The sequence below is a fragment of the Garra rufa genome, chromosome 15, assembly GCF_049309525.1.
Source record: "Garra rufa chromosome 15, GarRuf1.0, whole genome shotgun sequence".
Classification (NCBI taxonomy): domain Eukaryota; kingdom Metazoa; phylum Chordata; class Actinopteri; order Cypriniformes; family Cyprinidae; genus Garra; species Garra rufa.
The window spans coordinates 3,097,413-3,118,237 of NC_133375.1; the positions used below are offsets into that span (position 1 = coordinate 3,097,413).

Below are 20,825 nucleotides of genomic sequence, written 5' to 3' on the forward strand. Positions count from 1 at the left end.
GTGAAAGGACCAATATGGCTGTTTTTTTTTCTGGTTTGTTTGTTTTGGAGTTTGTCAGCTGTGGTCACTATTTACTGTCTTTGAACTGGCAAATATGGCTGTGTTTTTTGTTTTGTTTTGATTTGTTTGGACTTTGTCAGTTGTGGTCTCTGTAAACTGTCTTTGTGAACTGGCAAATGTGTTTGTTTGTTTTTGTTATGTTTTGGAGTTTGTCAGCTGTCTTTGAAATGACAAATATAGTTGTTTTTTTGGAGTTTGTCAGCTGTTTTGGCAAATTTAGCTGTTTTTTTTTTGGTTTGTTTTGTTTGTTTTCGTTTTGGAGTGTGTCAGCTATGGTCAATATAAACTGTCTTTGTGAAGGGACCAATATGGCTGTTTTTTGGTTTGTTTGTTTTGGCGTTTGTCAGCTGTGGTCACTATTTACTGTCTTTGAACTGGCAAATATGGCTGTGTTTTTTGTTTTGTTTTGATTTGTTTGGACTTTGTCAGTTGTGGTCTCTGTAAGCTGTCTTTGTGAACTGGCAAATGTGTTTGTTTTTTGTTTTTGTTTTGGAGTTTGTCAGCTGTCTTTGAAATGACAAATATAGTTGTTTTTTTGGAGTTTGTCAGCTGTTTTGTCAAATTTAGCTGTTTTTGTTTGTTTTCGTTTTGGAGTTTGTCAGCTGTGGTCAATATAAACTGTCTTTGTGAAGGGACCAATATGGCTGTTTTTTGGTTTGTTTGTTTTGGAGTTTGTCAGCTGTGGTCACTATTTACTGTCTTTGAACTGGCAAATATGGCTGTGTTTTTTGTTTTGTTTTGATTTGTTTGGACTTTGTCAGTTGTGGTCTCTGTAAGCTGTCTTTGTGAACTGGCAAATGTGTTTGTTTGTTTTTGTTTTGTTTTGGAGTTTGTCAGCTGTCTTTGAAATGACAAATATAGTTGTTTTTTTTGGAGTTTGTCAGCTGTTTTGGCAAATTTAGCTGTTTTTTTTTTTTGGTTTGTTTTGTTTGTTTTCGTTTTGGAGTTTGTCAGCTGTGGTCAATATAAACTGTCTTTGTGAAAGGACCAATATGGCTGTTTTTTGGTTTGTTTGTTTTGGCGTTTGTCAGCTGTGGTCACTATTTACTGTCTTTGAACTGGCAAATATGGCTGTGTTTTTTGTTTTGTTTTGATTTGTTTGGAGTTTGTCAGTTGTGGTCTCTGTAAACTGTCTTTGTGAACTGGCAAATGTGTTTGTTTGTTTTTGTTTTGTTTTGGAGTTTGTCAGCTGTCTTTGAAATGACAAATATAGTTGTTTTTTTGGAGTTTGTCAGCTGTTTTGTCAAATTTAGCTGTTTTTGTTTGTTTTGTTTGTTTTCGTTTTGGAGTTTGTCAGCTGTGGTCAATATAAACTGTCTTTGTGAAAGGACCAATATGGCTGTTTTTTGGTTTGTTTGTTTTGGAGTTTGTCAGCTGTGGTCACTATTTACTGTCTTTGAACTGGCAAATATGGCTGTGTTTTTTGTTTTGTTTTGATTTGTTTGGACTTTGTCAGTTGTGGTCTCTGTAAGCTGTCTTTGTGAACTGGCAAATGTGTTTGTTTGTTTGTTTTTATTTTGTTTTGGAGTTTGTCAGCTGTCTTTGAAATGACAAAAATAGTTTTTTTTGGAGTTTGTCAGCTGTTTTGGCAAATTTAGCTGTTTTTTTTTTTTGGTTTGTTTTGTTTGTTTTCGTTTTGTAGTTTGTCAGCTATGGTCAATATAAACTGTCTTTGTGAAGGGACCAATATGGCTGTTTTTTTGGTTTGTTTGTTTTGGCGTTTGTCAGCTGTGGTCACAATTTACTGTCTTTGAACTGGCAAATATGGCTGTGTTTTTTGATTTGTTTGGAGTTTGTCAGTTGTGGTCTCTGTAAACTGTCTTTGTGAACTGGCAAATGTGTTTGTTTGTTTGTTTTTATTTTGTTTTGGAGTTTGTCAGCTGTCTTTGAAATGACAAAAATAGTTTTTTTTGGAGTTTGTCAGCTGTTTTGGCAAATTTAGCTGTTTTTATTTTTTGTTTTTGTTTGTTTTCGTTTTGGAGTTTGTCAGCTATGGTCAATATAAACTGTCTTTGTGAAAGGACCAATATGGCTGTTTTTTTGGTTTGTTTGTTTTGGCGTTTGTCAGCTGTGGTCACTATTTACTGTCTTTGAACTGGCAAATATGGCTGTGTTTTTGGTTTGTTTTGTTTGTTTGGAGTTTGTCAGTTGTGGTCTCTGTAAACTGTCTTTGTGAACTGGCAAATGTGTTTGTTTGTTTGTTTTTGTTTCGTTTTGGAGTTTGTCAGCTGTCTTTGAAATGACAAAAATAGTTTTTTTTTGGAGTTTGTCAGCTGTTTTGGCAAATTTAGCTGTTTTTATTTTTTGTTTTTGTTTGTTTTCGTTTTGGAGTTTGTCAGCTATGGTCAATATAAACTGTCTTTGTGAAAGGACCAATATGGCTGTTTTTTTGGTTTGTTTGTTTTGGCGTTTGTCAGCTGTGGTCACTATTTACTGTCTTTGAACTGGCAAATATGGCTGTGTTTTTGGTTTGTTTTGTTTGTTTGGAGTTTGTCAGTTGTGGTCTCTGTAAACTGTCTTTGTGAACTGGCAAATGTGTTTGTTTGTTTGTTTTTGTTTCGTTTTGGAGTTTGTCAGCCGTCTTTGAAATGGCAAATATAGTTTTTATTTTGTTTTGTTTTGGAGTTTGTCAGCTGTTTTGGCAAATTTAGCAGTTTTTTTTTTGTTTGTTTTCGTTTTGGAGTTTGTCAGCTGTGGTCACTATTTACTGTCTTTGAACTGGCAAATATGGCTGTGTTTTTTGTTTTATGAAGTTTGTCGGCTGTGTTCAATATGAACTGTCTTTGTGAACTAGCAAATATAATTCTTTTTTTGTTTGTTTTGTTTTAGAGTTTGTCAGCTGTCTTTGTGAACTTTCAAGAGTTGCATAAAGACAAAATTAAACATTTCCTTTTATATTATTAAAATACCAGCATGTGTGTTAGCAATGACAAAGAGTGTGCAATTCATAGAAAACACACCTTCAAGGTGAGCATAATGCTGCTGTTTTGAAAGAGACTGAGCGATGTGTTATAAATTAGCACCCTAGTTTAGTTTTCAGGGCACTGATCAGGGAGTCAGCTATTTTAAGGGCTGTCTCAATCGTGAAACCCCCAAACTTTTGCTCCCTAAAAAATCCCACAATGCACCGCAAAAACCAGGCAGCATCAATACTTACTATGCTACCTTACCAAAAATTAAATGACTTCTCTGAAGCACAAAACAAATCCACAAACCAACTCAGTAAATATAATGACACACAATAGAAGATTTGAAGAATTAGAATATTCTTTTTTCCTGTAAATTTCAGCATAATCGCATATTGCTAGACGGGTAGTGAACACCAGTTAACATTTATCAAAATAATATCAAAAGGATATGGGTCCTGCCTGCCACAGTGTACATTGACGTTGTATGTTGTCATGTCACTGGAAATTGAGTAATCACTGTCTCCGTGTGTAGTAAACCAGGTCCTTACCAGTTACCATATTGAGCTAGAAAGCAGAGTGAGATGCACTCTGAGCCTCTGCCTACTGATGCATGATGTGTTCCTTTACATAATGGAAAAAATGCAACACACTTAGTTCACATTAGTCAAAAAAGGTGTGTTCTAATTAGAACAGATCCATTTCTAACACCTTTTTTTAACACATTTTATTAATGTTGAAATGTGTGAAGAACCAAATAAGATTTTTGTCTTTTCTGTGAACATAACCTTTTTTAATTTTTGTTTAATCCTTTAGGAGACTGAAAGAACCCTGGATATATTCAACATCACAATGGCGAGACAGCAGGCTGAGATGGAGGTGACATGACGGCACATTCACACTCTCTCACACAATCACATTTGACCGTGTAATAATGTATAGATCATTTGAATCCTTAAAGGAGAAGTTCACTTCCAGAACAAAAATGTACAGATAATTTACTCACCCCTCCTCCAAGATATTCATGTCTTTCTTTCGTCAGTCGTAAAGAAATGATGTTTTTTGAGGAAAACGTTTCAGGATTTCTCTCCATATAATGGACTTCTATGGTGCCCCCGAGTTTGAACTTCCAAAATGCAGTTTCAATGCAGCTTTAAAGGGCTCTAAATGATCCCAGCCGAGGAAAGAATGGTCTTATATAGCAAAACGGTTGGTTATTTTCTAAAAACATCAACAATTTATATACTTTTTAATCTCTACATAGAGCACACACAGAGCTAGACAAGACAAACATTTGAGGTTGAAAAGTAAGAATTTTAATTAAAAAAAAAATAACCAACCGTTTTGCTAGATAAGACCCTTTTTCCTTGGCTGGGATCATTTAGAGCCATTTGAAGCTGCATTTAAACTGCATTTTGGAAATCAAATTTGGGGGCGCCATAGAAGTCCATTATATGGAGAGAAATCCTTAAATTTTTTCCTCAAAAAACATTTCTTTACGACTGAAGAAAGAAAGACATGAACATCTTGGATAACAATGGGGTGAGTACATTATCTGTACATTTTTGCTCTGGAAGTGAACTTTTCTCCTTTAAAGGGATAGTTCACCCAAAAATGAAAATTTGATGTTTATCTGCTTACCCCCAATGCATCCAAGATGTAGGTGACTTTGTTTCCTCAGAAAAACACAAACGAAGATTTTTAATGAAAACCGGTGCAGTCTGCCAGCCTTATCATGGACGTGAATGGGCACCAAACCTTTAAAAGTAAACAAAAACATGCACAGACAAATCCAAATTACACCCTGCGGCTCGTGACGATGCATTGATGTCTTAAGACACGAAACGATCGGTTTTTGTGAGAAACTGAACAGTATTTATATCATTTTTTACCTTTGATACACAGCCACGTCCATCTGTCATGAGCACGAGTTTGGCATCAGTCACGTCACATGTGTACGCGCTTCTGGCGTAGAATACGCAAACGCCGGTAAGGGGAAATCAGTGAAAAGTCCCGGATGAGTTTGAGCAAGCAAATGTAATCTTTTAGCTTTAAATCGGTTTGAACAATCAGGATACGCGCAAGTAATTACCATTTTGAATAGCCGCTATACCCACAATCTCTGTGCACTGTGGAAACAATGAGTGTTGTATTCATGCGACAGATCGCTTCCGGCGTTTGCGTATTCTACGACAGAGCGCGTGCTCATGAGACGTGACTGATGCCAAACTCGTGCACATTACAGATGGACGTGGCTGTGTATCAAAGGTAAAAAAAATGATATAAATACTGTTCAGTTTCTCACAAAAACCAATCGTTTCATGTCTTAAGACATCAATGTATCGTCACGAGCCGCAGGGTGTAATTTGGATTTGTCTGTGCATGTTTTTGTTTACTTTTAAAGGTTTGGTGCCCATTCACGTCCATGATAAGGGGGGCAGACTGCACCGGTTTTCATTAAAAATCTTCGTTTGTGTTTTTCTGAGGAAACAAAGTCACCTACATCTTGGATTCATTGGGGGTAAGCAGATAAACATCAAATTTTCATTTTTGGGTGAACTATCCCTTTAATACAGTGTGGCCTATGGGTCATATCACTGGAAATGTGTTCCTGTTGCTCAGCTGGTAGAGTATGAAGCTAGCAAAGTTTGAATCTGTGGTTTCTGACTGAGAAGCACCATTTGACTCTTGCATATTCTGTGGCTGGTGTTGTAGGCCTCAAAGGCGGGGCTCAGGATATACCGTCCTGGGGTGAAGGTGGAGGAAGAACAGTCACAAGGCTGGTTCGGCTGGATGTGGGGCTGGTCTGGAGACAGCGGCACGCAAACCAAAGATGTCAAAACGGGAGGTTTGTCCACGCTCTGTATCTGTTTAGCCCTACAGATAATCTTTGCTCTAGAATTCTGCAGAAAGATATTTTCTGACAGTAATTTCATCACATTGTAATATTTAAGTATTCCACATTCATGTAAATCTGTAAATAGTTTCTGATAGATTCGCTGAACTTCTGTTCATATCTCACAGGTTTTGATGAGCTAATGACCCCAGCGGAGAAAGCCAAACTGTACGCTGCCATTGGATACAGCGAGACAGCTATCAACCCTAACCTGCCAAAAAGTGTTAGTAAAAAACAATCATAAAATATACAAATCCACTATTTATCTTTTATGGAAGTTTTTTCCCCAACTTGACTTGCATAAAAATATATACATGTGTATGTACACTGATGTTCAAAACTTTGGGATCAGTAAGATTTTCTAATGTTTTTTAAAGATGTTTCTTATTAACAAAAATGAGTAATCTTGTGAAATATTATTACAATTTAAAATTTTCTATTTTGATATACTGTAAAATATAATTTATTCATGGGATGCAAAGCTGAATTTTCAGCATCATTACTCCAAGTCTTCAGTGTCACATGATCCTTCAGAAATTCATCTAATATGCTGACTTATTATCAATGTTAGAAACAGTTGTGCTGCTTAAATTTTTTTTTAAACCTTTTTTAGGATTCTTTGATAAATAAAATGTTAAAAAGAACAGCATTTATTCTGAATAGAAATCTGTTCTAACTAGGGATGCTCATATTGACCGTTTAACCGTTGACCGACAGTGAGAATTTTAACCAAAAAGGTTTTTTTCTATAGTTTTTTTTACGTTTGCTGCATGGTGAAAGAAATAATGCTATATAAGTAATATGTCTACTCAAGAGCACGTGTCGACAAGTGCAGTGTGGCTGTACAGACATATTTCGTTTCACCTTCACTTAGTTAACTGGTGTACAGGTGTAGTATATGCAACTCAATGGCAAAAATTCAAATTCTGAATGGATTATAGTCTAGAAAGTGCGCAATAGGCGCTCCCCTTACAATCACTGGAAAGCGATCACTCATTCTAGAGTAGTTCATCGCAATCCCACAAAGTTAATAAAAAGTAATAAAATGACCTTTAAACTGCATAATTAATCTTTTATTTATATAATGTCTACACTTTCTTTGTTTTAATGAGAGAGTTCGCGAATGTGTAGAAAGCAGCAGAACTGAAACCTAACCCTAACCTACCAATACTAGGGGGGGTAGTAATCTGGCGGGGGTCAGAATTCGGCACAACACCGGTACCGTTCTTCAAAGTGCATAGAAGGATTCAGTGTGTTTTAGTTTTGTCATCTTAATTGGATGGTTATTTATTTTATATATATTTAGTGTAGGCTTATTTATTCTATAATTTTTTTATTTTATTCTGGTTTTCTCTGTTCTCAGAAGTGCAGCTGATGGGTGATAATTTGAGTATATCATATGTGAATACAGCTTTTGTTGTTGCTCTGTTGCACTGTTTGCTGCTGTTTGCACGTTAAAATAAAACATTTGCTTGTATTTTTAGTGTATCATCACAGATACTCGTGCATTCTATTTTTATTTAAAACTAATTTATTATTCTAATTTTATCAGTTAAAGGTTAATGTTCGGATAACGAGCAGCGGTTGTCGGTCAGGAACAATAACCGAAATGAGCATCCCTAATTCTAAAAATATAAGGCTTTACCATCACTTCTTAATAATTGAACACATCCTTGCTGAAAAAAATTATTGGGGAAAAAAAATTACTTACCCCAAACATTTGAACGGAAGTGTATATTATTACATTAGATTTCTTTTTATATAAATGCTGTTCTTTTTTACTTTTTATTCATCAATAAATGCTAAAAAAAAAGTATCACCAGTTCCAAAAAAATATTAAACAGGAAAAACTTTGATAATAAATCAGCATATTAGAATGATTTCTGAAGAATCATGTGACACTGAAGACTGAAGTATTGATGCTGAAAATTCAGCTTTGCATCACAGGAATACATTTTGTTTTAATGTATATTCAAATAATAAACCATTATTTTAAATTGCAATAATATTTCATAATATTATTATTTTTTCTGTATTTTTGATCAAATGAATTCTAACTATCTTTCTGATCCCAAACTTTTAAATGGTAGTTTATGTGCACCACTGTTTAAAAGTTGGGACTATTCAAGGAATATTTAAGTTTTTTTAAATGTTTTTTTTATTTATTTTATTTCTAGTAATATTGTTACTTATTATTTATTTATTTACTTATTATTATTATTATTATTATTATTATTGCAATTTAAAATAACTTTTTTTATAATATATTGGTGATACTTTACAATACGATTCCATTTGTTAACATTAGTTAACATAAATAATGAAAAATGCTTGAAAAATACTGTAACAAATGTAGTGCTCATTGTTAGTTATGCAATAACTAACTTTAATTAATGGACCTTATTGTAAAGTGTTACAATTATATTTTGAAATGTAATTTATTCCTGTGATCAAAGCTGAATTTTCATCACTATTACTCCAGTCTTCAGTGTCACATGATCCTTCAGAAATTAATATATGCCGATTTTCAGCTAAAGAAACATTTCTGATTATTATCAACACACAGGATTCTTCAAAAAACAGAATTAGTTTGAAATGATAATCTTTTGTAACATTATAAATGTCCTTGTTGTCACTTGTAGTCAATTTAATGCAATCTTGCTGAATAAAATAAAAAATTCTGATCCCAAACTTTTTATCCTTTTTGCATAATCCAGTCCATTGAAACTATACAACTTAAGTTCAAACTATACAAGCATCACACCCCTGACTTACCCCTGATATTTTTGTTTGCAGTTTGAAAATATGAAGATAAGTTTCCAGCTTATTCGTCTGTCTCTGTCAGTCAAAGAGAGCCGAGAGAAGGCAGAGATAATCAAACTGTCCGTCATTGATCTGAAAGCCATGCTGACTCAAAGACCTGCGGCCCAAGCGATAAAGTACTGTGTTTTCTTCTCAAGTCCACTCATCTCACCCACTTTTATTTATTAAATTTAAAGGAATTTTCTGTGTTTGATACAACTTGCTGTTGATAAATTCTTTTAACTTGTTCCTCAATTGTGAAACAAGCACACAACTCATTTACAGTAAAGCACTTACAATAAAAGTCTATGGGGCAAGATTTTGCTCTGGAGTAAATCTTGCCGTAACTCTTCACATGATGTGCACAAGAAATACAAGTTGCATATTTGGCTTTTTCACCCCCCAGATTGTCTTACCACATAGACTTCCTTTCTGTTTGTAAGAATTCCTTTAACCCAGAGCACTCGGTTGTGACGTAATGTTTTATTTGTCAGGATCTCTGCTCAGCTGTCATCGTTTGAAGTGTCTGGTCTCCCACGAGGCATGACGGCCCCCATCTTGCTGTGTCCACGTCATGTGGACGGGATGAAAGATACGACTCTGCTGAACCTCATGTTTGAGACGAACCCACTGGACACACGTGCGGACCAGAAACTCCGCATCGAGTCCCAACCACTAGAGATCATCTATGACGCTGTGAGTGTGAAGGAGCATCTCTCAATGACTGGAAAAGTTTTGTTATGCCGAGTTCAGACTGCACGATTTTCAAAGCAATCGTGTCACAGATGTTTTCACACTGCATGACTATCTGGGGTAGCATTCCGTCGATGCTGTGTTCACACTGCACGATGGATCGGCGACAGGGGGTTTCACACTGCATGACTTTACAATAGGAAGAATCGCCGACAACTTTGTCCCGGTCCGCAAACTACGTCTTAGTGATGTCCGGTTCGCGAACGAATCGTTCTATTTAACCGGATCTTCTTAGTGAACCGGTTGAACCAGTTCACCAAATCGAACTGAATCGTTTGAAACGGTTCGCGTCTCTAGTAAGCACTAATCCACAAATTACTTAAAGGTTTTTACTTTTTAACGTGCCCGACACTCCCTCTGATTCAAAATAAATCAATTTCCCGAGTTATTCAGTTACTCAAACAGTTTTTGAACGGCTGTGAAAAGAGAGCTGATGATGCGCATGAGCAGAGCAGCTGCCAGAGCGGTTGTCCTTCTCGAGTCATGAATCGGTTGCAGCGGTTGTCGGATCACCGGTACACTGAACGAGAATCGCTTTCTTTCGGATCACCAGTACACTGAACGAGAACCGGTTTCTTTCGGACGCGTCCGATTTGAGAATCGATGAGCTGATACTGTGCGCATGCGTGTCATTTTTCAAGCGGATGAAATGAAGCACGTTAGTCAAGTTGGTCTATTTTGTTAAACGTTTTGTTAAAAGTTTACTTAAGGATTCTGTTAGGTTATTGGCTAAAAGGGTTTTTATGATCTTGGTCAGGGAAGTGCCGTGGTACCATAATAAATGAGATATTTGATTAAAAGAAAACATGTGATTTATGAATTAGCTGCACTGTAATAAAAGAAAATGATGACATGCAAAAATTGTGTTTGTATTAAATAAACAATGTTTTAATGAAACTATACACAACTATAATTTGAACCATGTTCAAACAAAAATTATTATAAAAATGTTTTATTTAACTTTTAAACGGTGGTATAATGATAAAAATGACGTAATCAACTACTGCACAAGCAAACCAAGCGGCACGTTTCAGTCACTCTCTGTGTTCTCGAATCTCATTCTCGAGTCAAGAATCGGTTGCAGCGGTTGTCGGATCACCAGTACACTGAACGAGAACCGGTTTCTTTCGGATCACCAGTACACTGAACAAGAACCGGTTTCTTTCGGACGCGTCCGATTCGAGAATCGATGAGCTGATACTGTGCGCATGCGTGACTCGTGCAGCTGCCAAACAAACAAGCTCCTGCTATGACTGACTCCATCTGAACCGAACTAGTTCTTTTTTTACCACTGTCTCTGTGTTAATGCTATGAGCAGTTAACTGAGGACTTGAATGAGGGGATCTGGTGAAACGTATGTTTATAACAAATAAGTCTTTATGGATTGTGCATGTTCAGTAAGCTGATCGTGTTTCTGATTAGAATTAATTTATCTTATAATTTATTAAATCAAGACTTGTAAAACTTACTCATATGATCACTGCATGTAACTGTATATGGGTGCGGGACGATAGTAATTACGTTAATGACGTCATTACGTCACAGCGTAAAAGAACTGGTGAACCGGTTTTTTGAACCGGTTCTTTGAAACGAACTGTCCGAAAGAACCGGTTCGCGGAAAAGAACCGAACTTCCCATCACTACTACGTCTCACAACCAAACACACGCGAGAAGTGACATGGAAACAACGCGAGGTCAGGCGTGCAAGTTCTCACGTGAGACTGGGATTATTATAAAAAAAAATGGTAGCCCGCAAGAAGCTTGTCATACAAATTGCATGTGCACTCATTTGCAGCGAAAATAAAAGAAGCCGAAGCTATTCTTGTTGATGTTATGGTCTATACCTTCGTAACTCCTCCCCCAACTTCCCGCTGGCCTGGATGTTGCTGTCTCATTGGCTGTAGGTAATCGCCGAAGTTATGTTCAGTCAGATCACCTTTCACACGGCATGATTTTGAATCGCCGACAGGTCCAGATATTTAGCATGCCAAATATCTCACGGGTGTCGGCGATTCTCTCAGATCGCGTCTTTGATGGTTCTGACACTGTGTGATTGTCACTCACGTGAACGAGCACCGATTTGCCTGTGATTTCGGGCATTTGTCTGCGATTTCTCAACCTGTCGGCGAGTCAAAATCGGGGCTAAAATCATGCAGTCTGAACTCGGCAAGCCTGGGATACACTGTGCGATATTATCAATCGTTGCTCTTGGCTCTAGCTCAAACTGCACGACAGAATCGCAGGGTGTAAAAGTTCGCAGCTCACGATTTATGTTCTCACACTGTACGACCCGATGCTCTTATGCGATCTTACCGCTCACACTGTGCGTCCAATATCGCACGTCGGACTTGAAACAGAAGAAGAAGAACAACAAAAACACGGTAGTAGGATGCTGACAAGGAATGATGAGGGTCACCAGAGCAAAAAGCGCTCGATCTCGTGCCTTTCCGTGAGTTCGTGTAAGCGCATGGACTTTTTTTATCTTTTTTTTTTATGATGTTATTTGTATCTGAAGAATGTTCTTTTTTTTATTATTATTTTTTTTATTGAACTTTTGAAATAACAGAACATGTTGCTTCCTTCTAGTGATGGGTCGTTCTTGGACGATTCGCTCATTTTGAACGAATCTTTAATGTGACTCGGGACAAACGAGTCGTCTCGGGGAGTGATTCGTTCAGTCGCGCATGCGCAACATCCTATTACTGGAATTAGTTCACCTGTTTTTAGAGTCATTAGGCGAGGTGAGCGAACCATAGACTAAAGTAGACATAGACTTAAATCTAAGCCCTAGCCCGGCCCTGGTCCGAGACGCACAGGCTGTAGCCCGGCCCGTGTCCGACAGCTTATCAAAAATTTTGGCCCGAGTCCGACCCGAAGCCCGTCTTTTTTTTCCGCCAAACAGCTTATACTGTTACAGCCATTAAAATAGACCAGATTTCGTATTTAATAGAAAGTTTATGTTTTTTCGTTTCGTTTTTTTTATCAGAACAATTTAGAGAAAAGTTTGGAGTTTTTTGTTTGTTTGTTTGTTTGTTTGTTTTTTAAATGTAAGTTAGTTTTTTAAGTGACATCGATATCCAAGCGGTATGTGGTCCACAGTGTGTTTACTCAATTTAACCATATATCAAATCAACACTTGACTAGTCTACAATGCAATTCACAGATATAAAACAAACATCAATATAGCAAAATGTTAGATTTAAAGTTTATTATCACCATCTCAGAACAAAGGCATTTCAAACAGGGCAGGCAGTTCTGCTGCGCAAAACCGGAACATACAAAGTCGCAGTGGTAAAGTAAACGAATATTGAACAAATATATAAAGAATAAATAATAATATAGAAAACTTAAAAAACACAACTTTACCACGTGGCTGAAAATCTCTCTGCGGTATGTGAGCACAGTGGAGCGGCAACAATTTCCCCCGCACTCCTTGCATTTAATAATCCAGCTCCACTCCTCTCTCACTGATGTCAGAAACACCGCTCCGCGTCAAAAAACAAAAACAAAAAAACAAAACAAATTAAGTATGTTTGAAATGTAACAGTCCTGTTCATAAAATATAATAAAATAAAATAACAGGAGAGTTTCAAACATAGTGTGCAATATTTGTTCCGACCACAGCTAATAATTGTCAGCATTAAAAGAGTATTGCTGCTTTATCCAGTGCAAAGTTTGTAATGAAAATAATACGTTTTCGTCAGTTATTTTACCTACAGATCACATTATTTCTGATTTGAGTGATCCATCTCTATCAAGCTAAACAGCGGTGGTGGAGCGCTCTTGAAGAGAGTGAAAACCATGACGCTCCGACTTTTAAAAAAATCCGCTCCTTCCTCCATTCAAAATCACACCGCTCCACTCCGCGCTCCGCTCATACTCTGCTATGCGCGAGAAATCACTGGCGCTTCCGGGGATGCACGCATGAAATCATGAAATCACGCCCGATATATGTGCAAGTTATGACGTGAAAATTGGCCCGAAGCCCGGCCCTAGGGGCAAAAAAAAAAAAATTCGGGCCCCGACGGGCTCGGACTCAAATGCAGGGCTCTAGACTAAAGACCCAGGCAAACAATGATTTAATATTTTCTGTTTCTTATAGCATTATAGTTTTGTTTTGTTTTGTTTTGTTTTGTTTTGTTTTGTTTTGTTTTGTTTTGTTTGAAGTGTGATTAACGTTTGTGTCAGCAGTAGATGTGTTAGGGAGGTTAAAGGCTAACATTTGAATTATATTTATTGTTAAAATGAACGAAATTACTCGAAAAAAGATTCGTTCATTTTGCTGAACGAGACTCAAAGGTCCGAGTCGGTAAAATGATCCGAACTTCCCATCACTACTTCCTTCACTTTCACTTTCGTGTTTGCACAGGCGCAGTGCCAGAGTTTTGGGGTAATCAGGTCGTAGACGCTCGTAGCATTGCTTCAACGGTGCGATACACTCACGAGGGCCGACCAGAATTTCAAACCAGTTTGATTTTCATCCGACCATACGATTGTCGATCGTGAGAGGGTAATCGCTTCTCGTTACCCTGTGTATACTACACGATGTGAGACGCACGAGTCAGCTGAAAATCGGCCCGATCCAAGAAATTCTCGCACGAGTGAAAAATCGTGGCAAAAAGGGTCAAAAATCGTACAGTGTATGCCCGGCAGCTGAACCCAAGCGACATCAGTGTACCAGTTCTAACGTCATGGCAAACGTTTAAGCAAAGCATGCTAACTGTTCTGTCGTTGGCTGCACAAAACACTATTTAGTAGGGCTGGGTAAAAAATATCGATTCTCCGATTTTAATCGATCTTCAGTTTAACACAATGATATCGAATCGGGAAATCCCCGAATCGATTCTTAATACGCGTGCTTCAGCTTCACGTAAGAGGATATGAATATTCACCTCTCGTCCTGAAGGTGTCACCATCAGCTGCTTTTTTTGCAGAAAAATCTGGTGATCAAAAATGATTAGGCTGTAGTTAAGAACTGTTAGTTTTATGGACAGTTAGAATGTTTTGTATCCGCAGACAAGGGCTTTACGATGGGCCTGTTTTGAACGTTTTGAATTTAGAAAAATGCTTTATTTCTTAAACATGTTTGAAGTTCTTAATAGATTTCACTGTTGCACATTTACAGTCTTTTTATTTTTTTACAGTAATGTGCATTTTGCAGTTTGTTTACATGGTGTACAATGGATGCACATATTTATGACTTCTTGTTACAGTGTTCATTTAAAATAAAAGTTGTTTAAAATAAACAACTGTGTGCACCCTATTTTTAATGTAGATGTGTATTTCAGTAATAAACTTAAGTAGGAGAGTTTCAGTTACCAGCATTTATATCAAAATATGGATCCCATGTCTGCAAAACTAACATTTTAAATGAAATATTGATAGCTAATCGATATCGAATCGAATCGAAATCGAATCGAAACCATAAAAATAAGAATCGAACCGAATCGCCGAATTGGTCACAATACCCAGCCCTACTATTTGGAGTCCCAGCCTCATAGGAGACAAGAGAGCAGTGGATTTATTAATTTATTTACTGTATATTATGCTGCTGCCACACAAATCTAATTCAAGCATGCAATTTCTTTTCCACAGATTTACCCAGCTTTTTTGTAACTCCTATATGTGTTTAACATAAACTTGTGTGCATTCAACACTTTAAGCGCAATAAGACGTGAAAGAGAACTTAGTTTTAGAAGTTTAGTACTCACATGCCATGTGACAGATGCTTTCTGTGTGGGCTCAGAAAACCCTATTTCAGAAGTTTAAACTAATATGATTTAAAATGCATGATTTCAGTGTGATAGACATGATAATTAAAACCAAACAGATGTTTTTTTGGCAGAGTATCTGAGGAATGAGCTGTAAAGACACTGTCAAAAATGCCAGTGTGAACCCTAAACGGACCAGGGCCAAATGTATCATTTTCCTTTTTGGTCCTGACCAAATGAACCAAATGAACCGATCTACAAGTGTGAACACACCCTTATATTTCATCTTGTAAAAAGGGGCATAATAGGTGTCCTTTGTTGTTTGTTCTTTTTGTAGATGACAGTGAACAGTTTGTCAGCTTTCTTCATGCCTCCAAAAGACCTGCAGCTGGATGAACTGACCAATGCCACCCTCATGAAGCTGGAGCAGTTCAGAGACAAGACCTCCACAGGTGTGTGCAGATTCACAAGTCATATATTTGCTAGATGATTTCCAGTTGGCGGTACAGTGTGGATCTGACTTAAAGGGATAGTTCACCCAAAAAGGATAATTGTGTCCCAAAGCTGTAGAATTACATCAAAAAATATCTCAATTTTAAGTCTACACTGCAAAAAATGCTTTTCTTACTTAGACTTTTTGTCTTGTTTCCAGCCAAAATATCTAAAAATTCTTAAATCAAGAAGGAATGAGTGCGTTTTAGCTTGAAACAAGCAAAATAATCTGCTAATGGGGCCAGAAAAATAATCTTGTTTTCTGTTTGAAAAAAAGATTTTTTTTGTTTACCCCATTGGCAGATTATTAAGCTTGTTCTAAGCAAAAACTTGCTTAATTTTGACTTGTTTTTCTGAAAATAAGAAAATATTTTTTACTCATCTAGAAAATCCTTGTTGATTTAAGAATTTTTAAATGTTTTGACTGGAAACAAGACAAAAAAATCCAAGTAAGAAGTCCTTTGGGTGTGGAACGACACAAGGGTGACCAAATAATGACAGAATTTTCATGTTTGGGTGAACTGCACATTTTCTTTGCCTTTCATAATAAAAGTAAAAAAAAAAGGAAATTTGGAATAAAGATAATAAAATAATGTGATTTTTTTTTTATTTTTATATTTTTAAATAGGAATTGTATTTATCATCTGTACCTTTTTTATGCAGTGGTTTTCAAATAGTAGCTTTCACTAAAACAGTATTATTCATTCACAGGACTCATGTACATCATTGAGACTCAGAAGGTTCTGGATCTGAAGATAAACCTCATGGCTTCATATGTCATTGTCCCAGAAAATGGCTTTTATGACCCAAAACACAACCTTGCCATTCTGGACTTGGGTCATTTTCAGGTAAAACCAATCACTTTCACTCCACTTGGTTCTTTATCATTTCTTTTTAGATCATAATCATAATTATTTACATCATACTTGACATGGAAGTTTTAAAGGTGCCATAGAATGCATTGATACAATATTTTAAATTGTTCTCTGATATCTACATAGAAGGTATATGGCATAGGAAAGGGTAAAAATTCTTTAGAAATAGTTTTAGTCCATTTACAACCCCTGGATTTGTCCCTAGAATGAAATGGTCTGTTATTGCCTTATTTGGAAGGTTCATGAATAATAATGATGAGCTCTGCTCTGATTGGCTGTTTCACAGAGTGGCTCATTTCAGTAGCTCACACATGGAGGAAAAGATATATTTAATCAAGTAGCTCCAACTGCTATTAATATGCGGGTCATCGAAACTGCCGTTTTGAATGCACAATCACTTTTTACTTTCATTTTTGAGATTTGCGATCGCACGTGCTTTGTGTAACGTAACAGCGGCAGTACTTACCACATATTTTAGTGGTCTTTTGCAAACAACAGATTTACAGAAGAAGGAGGAAATGATGGTGTTTGAGACTCATGGTATGTCATGTCCATGTACTATACTTTTATTATTCACTTATGCCAAGGTAAACACAGTTTTCCATTCTATGGTACCTTTAAAAAGGTTGAAACAAGGCGAAAAAAAGGCGAAACAACAAACAGAATGATCGAAAGAAATGTGAATTCAATGTTTCTTGGGAAATGTTTCCCCAGTGAGTCATACTTTGAAGAGAAGAAAAAAATCCAGCAAACTGCCGAAGCTTAGTGTTCAAAGTTGGCAAGAAGAGCTTTTCAAACTTGGTCCAACACCCCCATGAGGCCACAAAGTGGTCCAAAAAAAAAGTATTTTAAGGACTATCAGAGTTAACAAGTATAACTACTGTACTGCATTTTTATTGAAAATCATAAAATGTGACCCTGGACAACAAAACCAGTCTTCTGTAGCACAGGTATGTTTGTAGCAATAGCCAAAAATACATTGTGAGGGTGAAATTATTATTTTCCTTTTATGCCAAAAATCATGAGGATATTAATTAAAGATCATGTTCCATGAAGATATAAATGTCCTACCATAAATATATAAAAACTTAATTTTTTATTAGTAATAGGCATTGCTAAGAACTTAATTTGGACAACTTTAAAGGATATTTTCTCAATATTTGGATTTTTTTGCACCCTCAGATTCCAGATTTTCTAATAGTTGGACCTCGCCCAAATATTGTCCTATCCTAACAAACCAAACATCACTGAAAAGCTTATTTATTCAGCTTACATATTATGTATAAATCTCAATTTTTAAATTGTTTACATTTTATAAATACATATATATTTAAATACAGTTGAAGCCAAAAGTTTACATGTTTACATGCACCTTACAGAATCTGCAAAATATTAATTATTATACCAAAATAAGAGGGATCATACAAAATGCATGTTTTTTTTATTTAGTACTGACCTGAACACATAAAAGATGTTTACATGTACAGTAAACATATTTTGTCTCACTGATGCTTCAGAATGAAACACAATGCATTAAGAGCCAGGGGTGTAAAGTTTTTGAATTTGAAAATCAGGGTACATTTATCATACGTTGTCTTCAGGGAAACATGTAAGTAGCTTCTGAAGGGCACTACTAAATGGAAAAAAATATGATATTTAGGCACAAAAAAAAGTACACGTTAAAGAACCAAGTGTATGTAAACTTTTGAACGGGGTAATTTTTATAAATTTAATAAATAAATAACATGAATTTTATATGATCTCTCTTATTTTGATAAAACAATTAACATTTTGCAGATTCTGCAAGGTGTATGTAAACTTTTGACTTAAAATGTAAATGTATGCATGTTGCACGATATAAAAGTTTTAGACATGAAAATAAATATCTGCCTTTATATTCTAAAAAGGCTGTTACATATGCAGGGATGATAATATTTAATTGGCTTAAAGTGTGTGTTTGTTGTGTGTAGATGTCCAGTAAGAGCAGAGACAACCTTCCTCAGCTGTCTGCGGGCAGCAGCACTTTAGAGGACATCATGTCCCGAGCTTACGACAGCTTCGATGTCCAACTCAGCAGTTTACAGTTCCTCTACACCAAAGCAGGTGCGCAGACTTGCACAATAGTTGATATCATGTAGACTCTACAGAGCTTTACAAATGCGGTGTGTGTTATCAGGTGGAGACTGGAAGCGGGCTCGTCCACTCAGACAGTCTGATTTCCACATCCTGGAGCCTGTCGACCTGAAGGTGGTCTTTAGCAGAGCCATGGTGGTGACGGAATCACGAATGCCAAAGTAAGTAGACATTTCCATGATTGAACTGTTTTGCACATCACATTTATGCATAGTGCGACCATTTCATACTGCGTGCGACTATGAAAAATATTAAGGAGCACCAGTCTGACTGACCCGATCAGCGTATTTGTGTTTGCGCTGAGAGGAGCTTCAAAGGTTTCTGTGTTTTTGCAATGTTGATTAATGTATCACAGACATATCTCACAAATCCTTTCATAAACAAAGTGTAGAGAGAGTGTATATAAGAGACTGATTGTGCTTTGTTGATTATAATAGAGCTTTGTGAGATTGCGATGAACTAAGATGACTGACAGCTTTTAATCATTTTTAAGGGAGTTTGTAAATGAGATATTGATTTAATACAACAGTTAAATAAGAAAGAAGTTAATATTAAGTGACTTACATTGTCTGACTATAAAACTATTGCCTGATTTTGCTTTATTTCATTGTCAAACATAGTTTGAAGCAAGTCACAACTGAGCTGCTCTCCATTCAAACACAGCGTCGTTGTGTTTAGGAATGAATGTGCATTTTTAAACTAATCTAGTAGTAGTTTATGAATTGCCCATTCATAAAGACAGTCACTTGCTTTATTCCTAAATGAATCAGCCGTTCAAACGAATCAAATGAATGATATGATTCAGCAATTAAAACAGTGACTTGCCACCACCTACTAGCATATTTAGGTTCATTTTTTAAGTATCTTTTCAGTTTTTTTTAAATAATTTATTATTTCTCAGGGCTCTAACAGGGCTCAAAATTGTGACCGTTTTGGTCGCATATGCTCCCAAAATTTAATCTGCGCGACCTTAAATTATATTTGGGAGCATTTGTGCGAGTGCGAGAAATTGTTGTGGTGCGACTTGGTTTCATTTCTTTACAAAACTTTCGCTAACCTAACTACTGCGACTGCTGTGAGCTGATACAGTGACAGGTTTGCTGTTTTCTCCAAAATTACATAACCATTTGAACTTAATTTTTACAGTAAAATTTTTACTGTGCTCCTAATTTTTTAAGATAGAAGCTCAAGTGCTCCTAAAAAGAAAAGTAAGCGTAGAGCCCTGATGCATTTATGTATTTGTACCTAATGTTTTCTGTTTTTCAGGTTTAAGATTTTCGGTGAGCTCCCTCTGCTGTCTCTGCGTATCTCTGATGATAAAGTGCGTGGCGTCCTGGCGCTGCTCAGCAGCATTCCACTTCCTGAGAGTCGCCCAGCACCCCAGACTAGAGTGCCACAAGTTACACCCAAGGTAATTAAAAGAATGTTTATGGGTGTGTCTTCCTAGACAAATAAAGGTGTGCTTGTCATTGTCTCTTGATAAACTGACCTTTGGTTTTTTGTTATTTGATTGTAAATTTTAGTGCAGCAAATGATGAATACTGATTATTGAAACCAAATTATATTGCTGAAATACATTAACAGAACAAGGCTGTCAGAAGACTTTGAAAATGTTAAGTCAGGAGCTAAAACATTATTTGTGACCCTGGACCACAAAACCAGTCTAAAGTAGCACAGGTATATTTGTAGCAATAGACAAAAAATACATTGAATGGGTCAAAATGATCCATTTTTCTTTTATGCCAAAAATCATTAGGATATTAAGTAAAGATCATGTTCCATAAAGATATTTTGTAAATTCCCTACTTTAAATATACTAAATCTTTATTTTTGATTAGTAATATAAATTGCTAATAACTTTATTTGGACAACTTTAAAGGCTTTTAACTTTAACTTTAAATTTTTATATATATATATATATTAGTGGTGGGCCGTTATCGGCGTTAACGTGAGACTCTTATCGCGCGATAAAAAAAATATCGCCGTTAATCTATTCTCAAAGTTGGGCTGGGAGCTGGGTCTAAACTACGCAAGATATGATGACTTTCAAATTGATATTTATAGCGCGGATGACGTATATTTAGTCGAATTGCACTGTAGGGGGCGAGAACGAGTCTTCAACTTCTGTGAAATTACCACATTAAATGAGACGTGCAGACATGGATGCAGTTATGAAGCCGCTTCAGGGCAGGTGCGT

General features: G+C 36.4%; 1 protein-coding gene across 1 annotated transcript in view; it reads left to right on the forward strand.

Annotated features, from left to right (window-relative positions):
* The window catches only part of LOC141287012 (intermembrane lipid transfer protein VPS13A-like), a 53,483-nt gene that overhangs the window by 11,083 nt on the left and 21,575 nt on the right, over positions 1-20,825 (forward strand). Inside the window, exons 14-24 of the mRNA XM_073819141.1 lie at positions 3,783-3,845; positions 5,682-5,814; positions 5,991-6,085; positions 8,659-8,801; positions 9,159-9,360; positions 11,636-11,866; positions 15,466-15,580; positions 16,332-16,468; positions 18,466-18,598; positions 18,672-18,789; positions 19,895-20,039. Coding sequence (XP_073675242.1) covers positions 3,783-3,845; positions 5,682-5,814; positions 5,991-6,085; positions 8,659-8,801; positions 9,159-9,360; positions 11,636-11,866; positions 15,466-15,580; positions 16,332-16,468; positions 18,466-18,598; positions 18,672-18,789; positions 19,895-20,039 — 1,515 coding nt within the window. The remainder of the gene's footprint in view (positions 1-3,782; positions 3,846-5,681; positions 5,815-5,990; positions 6,086-8,658; positions 8,802-9,158; positions 9,361-11,635; positions 11,867-15,465; positions 15,581-16,331; positions 16,469-18,465; positions 18,599-18,671; positions 18,790-19,894; positions 20,040-20,825) is intronic.